The 4,731-nt window shown below is 36.2% G+C and overlaps 1 protein-coding gene across 1 annotated transcript; it reads left to right on the forward strand.

The window, feature by feature from the left end:
* Positions 1 to 2,637: 2,637 nt before the first annotated feature.
* Positions 2,638 to 3,186, forward strand: LOC129742142 (uncharacterized). The gene has a single exon (XM_055733985.1). It carries the CDS (start codon positions 2,638 to 2,640, stop codon positions 3,184 to 3,186), a length of 549 nt encoding a protein of 182 aa, XP_055589960.1.
* The last annotated feature ends 1,545 nt before the right edge of the window (positions 3,187 to 4,731 follow it).

Raw genomic sequence — 4,731 nt, forward strand, 5'->3', positions numbered from 1 at the left:
ATTTTTGTCATTTTTGTCATTTTTGTCATTTTTGTCATTTTTGTCATTTTTGTCATTTTTGTCATTTTTGTCATTTTTGTCATTTTTGTCATTTTTTTCATTTTTGTCATTTTTGTCATTTTTGTCATATTTGTCATTTTTGTCATTTTTGTCATTTTTGTCATTTTTGTCATTTTTGTCATTTTTGTCATTTTTGTCATTTTTGTCATTTTTGTCATTTTTGTCATTTTTGTCATTTTTGTCATTTTTGTCATTTTTGTCATTTTTGTCATTTTTGTCATTTTTGTCATTTTTGTCATTTTTGTCATTTTTGTCATTTTTGTCATTTTTGTCATTTTTGCCATTTTTGTCATTTCTATCCTTTTTGGTCATTTCAATCTGCAATCCTCATTTTTCAATATGAAATATTCAATCTTCAATCATTAATCTTCAATCTTTAATCTTCATTTTTCAATCATCAATCTTCAATCTTCAATCTTCAATCTTCAATCTTCAATCTTCAATCTTCAATCTTCAATCTTCAATCTTCAATCTTCAATCTTCAATCTTCAATCTTCAATCTTCAATCTTCAATCTTCAATCTTCAATCTTCAATCTTCAATCTTCAATCTTCAATCTTCAATCTTCAATCTTCAATCTTCAATCTTCAATCTTCAATCTTCAATCTTCAATCTTCAATCTTCAATCTTCAATCTTCAATCTTCAATCTTCAATCTTCAATCTTCAATCTTCAATCTTCAATCTTCAATCTTCAATCTTCAATCTTCAATCTTCAATCTTCAATCTTCAATCTTCAATCTTCAATCTTCAATCTTCAATCTTCAATCTTCAATCTTCAATCTTCAATCTTCAATCTTCAATCTTCAATCTTCAATCTTCAATCTTCAATCTTCAATCTTCAATCTTCAATCTTCAATCTTCAATCTTCAATCTTCAATCTTCAATCTTCAATCTTCAATCTTCAATCTTCAATCTTCAATCTTCAATCTTCAATCTTCAATCTTCAATCTTCAATCTTCAATCTTCAATCTTCAATCTTCAATCTGCAATTTTCAATCTTCAATCTTCAATATACAATCTTTGGTCTGCAGCTCCCGAGTTACAATCTAAAATTTCTTTGTCCAATCTGCAGGTTTCAAGATTACAAATAGAAGGTTTCAAAGAATTTTAAAGATTATGTCAGTAGAAAAAACATTGTTTATTTGTAGGGAGCGCCGATGTGGTCTAGTGGATAGGCTGGCGCGAGTCTGGTATTGGTACGCCAGGCGTACTGGGTTCGATTCCCGGTATCGGCAAGTAAAACTTTTGGGTTCGAATCCCATAAGCGGGCCGAAAGGTAAGATGTGTTTCATTATATAACTGACTATATAATTGGAATGTTCAATCAGTTGCCAGCTGGCCAGGTATATACACGGATGCCGGAATACCTGTAAGTAAACTAGCCCACCTGATTGATTCGTTCTTCCAAAATATACCTACATCAACACACGCAATACATTCACCACATAACAGTTCATACGAAGCCATGGGGTCCGGGTATGGTGGCGCGCTGCATTGGAGATTTGTCGAACCTAATAATCTAAGGAATGCATGTGAACCCATACTTTGCAGAAACTGTGGTGAATCCGTGCACCCATGGTGGATTACCAACATACATACATACAGAAAAAACATTGTTTATTTGTTTTCCTTTTATTTTCTACTTCACGGGAACGTATATTTTGGCACCGGAAAACGATTTCATAATAAGCCCCGTGGGGCACCCATTTGCCGAAAACTCTGCAGGTGGCTTAGTGTTTGTTTGAATTTTTCTCCATGCGAAAACAGGCCAATCTTTGGTTTAAATCTTTAAAGAAACTTTTACCAAACGTTTGATTTTTATATTAATTTTGACTTTTAAAGTCAAAAGAAAATCTTTAACTGTAAGGTATGACAAAAGATTTCAAGTTGCCCCATTCATGCTTACAAATTTTGATGTCCGCATTTTGGCACTCATACGATACACCTGACGTCACGTGTGTTTGCCATGGAACCCTCCAAAAGATATTACCTCATGGCAACAATAACCGTTATCGTTATGTTTACGATAATGTTATTGGTTTTGTTGCAGTCAAGTTTTACCGAAGGTATCGGTACGGAAGCCACATGGCGAGCCTTATAAGTAATGATACAGTTGAAGTCACTTAATAACTTCATTTTGGCTTAATTTGAGTTTTTTTTTTGCGTAGAACTAAATTAACAAACCACAGGTACAAAAACCGTTATTTCAATAACCATTTTTGATTAGATTGTCAATTCAAGTCGTATGCTTAAAATGTTTACTTGAACCCACAAAAGCTGAACAAATTGTTTTACATTACGCTTTTTTTGAGCATCCGTTCGTCAAAATGCATGCGTCGAAAATAGTCCAAATATTTTTATGTTTACGTTTTTACGTCGGCAGCTGCCCAATCAGCACCAATCGACGCGGTTAACGGTTGTCGTCCATTCAGCTTTTCAGCCGGACCGGGCCTCCGAAATTTGTTCAATATAAAAACCTCCACCTGAGCCTTCCAAAGTCATCAGTTGCAGTCCAAGTGTCTTCCGATCAATTCAATTCTGAACTAAGATTCCTAGGAAATCTCAATCTCATTCATCATGAACAAAATCGGAGCTTTCGTGATCCTGTCGGTTGTGTTGGTCGGTGCTTTGGCCGATAAATACGAAGCCCCCGCCAAGTCCGGTGGATACGGAGGTCATGCTGTGGCAGCTGCTGGCCATGGTGGCTACGGAGCATCCCACGGATCATCCCACCATGGAGGTTATGAGGCTGCTTCCCATGGGGCTTCCCACGGTGGAGCTTCCTATGGAGGACATCAGGCTGCTGCTGGTCACGGATACGGAGCCTCTCATGATGCCGGACACCATGGTGGTCATGGATACGCCGCTGCCGCTCCAGCTCACTACGGAGGACACCAGGGAGGACACCATCAGGGAGGTTATGGCGGACACTCTGCCCCAGTTGTCCACACCTACGCTGCCAAGGCCCCGGCTGCCAAGTGCGGAGCTAACCTGCTGATCGGATGTTCCCCAAGTGTTGCCCACGTGCCATGCGTCCCAGTCCATGGTGGACACGGAGGATACGGACATGGTCATGGTGCTGCCGCTGGTGGCCACGGACACGGATACGGACATGCTGCCTACTAAGAGTGGAACTTTGGCTCGGAAACTGATAGGAACGCTGCCTACATTAAGATAGAGTGGTGGAAGGATGTTTGTCGTGTGATAAAAACTTGAGACAATTTATGTTTGTTTCAAGTTTTTCCAATAGCTCAATGATAGACAATAATAAATTTTTGTATTATTGAATTATAATTTCCCATGTTTTCATGATTCTTTGCAGGATATATCACAATGACTTATTAATTGAATATTCACAGAAAAACTTTGCTGACCATTATCCAGTCTTCAAATATCCCTTTTCTCAGATTGTTTTCACTCAAAAGTTGATAATTAGAAGCACCAAAATAAATAACAGATAAAAAAGTCAATGATGGACGTTCATGGGAATACATGCAAAGAAAACCAGCAAACTAAAAAAATCGAACAAACATGAGGAGACTGTAGCAAATGTCTTTCAAGATAATCCAGCATAAGATCCCATGCACGGGGGAAAATTGGAGGGTCATCATCATCATCATTAGTATAAAGCAAAATGATTGATTTTATTCAATTAAAATTCCTCATCTCCTGAAAAAATATATCTATTTGGGTGTTAACATGTCAATTTATTCTTGTGTACAGAATTTTTTTGATAATAAGACCATATAAAGGTTTATCGTCTCTTATGACATCATCGACATCATTATAGACATGATTTAAATATTCAAAAGATGCAAATTTTACAAGTAAGTATAGTTTTTACTATCAGCAGGAAAAATTTGGACTATGAAACTTAAAAGTTCCGATAAGAAATTAAATTTTGAGCTAAGTGTTATAGCTGTTATTGATTAAAAAAAAATCAGGGCTGAGAACGCTTAGCCTTCCAAAGCCGTTCGCTAAATATTCGTTTCAGGGAAATTTAGGCTGTAGTTTGATTTCGTTCTCCTGGCTGTAAATGTTAACCGATTTTGAAGATATTATTATATTCATTGTGTTAGAAATTTATTCTAATTACACAACATTTCAAAATTAAGTCGATATGTATTACGAGGTTATCAGAAACTGGTTCAGAAAGTATAAAGTCGGAAAAATCAATTTTGTTTTTAAAACACACATAACTTCTGACAGCTTATCTGTATTTAAGTGATTCATTGATGTTTGAAATTGTCAAGAATCCATCTATCCGAAAACGTATAGATATGTTGGGGTCCAATGAAAGTTTTGACCGCTATCTCAGATCTTCCGGTAGAAAAAAATCTTACTTTGAAAAAAACGACATCCAATTTTGGCTTTGCTTTGATGTATTTAATTTCCCAATGAACCGATTTTCAAAACTCAAATTTTAATTTTTTGCCGTTGATTTGGTCATTATTTTCATATAACATACTTGGTCTGTCAAAACTCCCAGATCTTCAGTATATTGGAATGCTGATAAAGATGTTTGAAATGTGCGCCACGGGTCATATTGACCCGAACAGCTTTGGAGGGTTAAGTTCTATGGAGCTTTTAGTTTCTTTAGCATTCGATAAAAATTTCAGGGTTTTCTCGAGAGTCTAGGAGAACATAATAGTCGAGCGTGTTATCATTTAA

This window comes from Uranotaenia lowii, chromosome 2 (genome assembly GCF_029784155.1).
Source record: "Uranotaenia lowii strain MFRU-FL chromosome 2, ASM2978415v1, whole genome shotgun sequence".
NCBI classification, from domain to species: Eukaryota; Metazoa; Arthropoda; class Insecta; order Diptera; family Culicidae; genus Uranotaenia; species Uranotaenia lowii.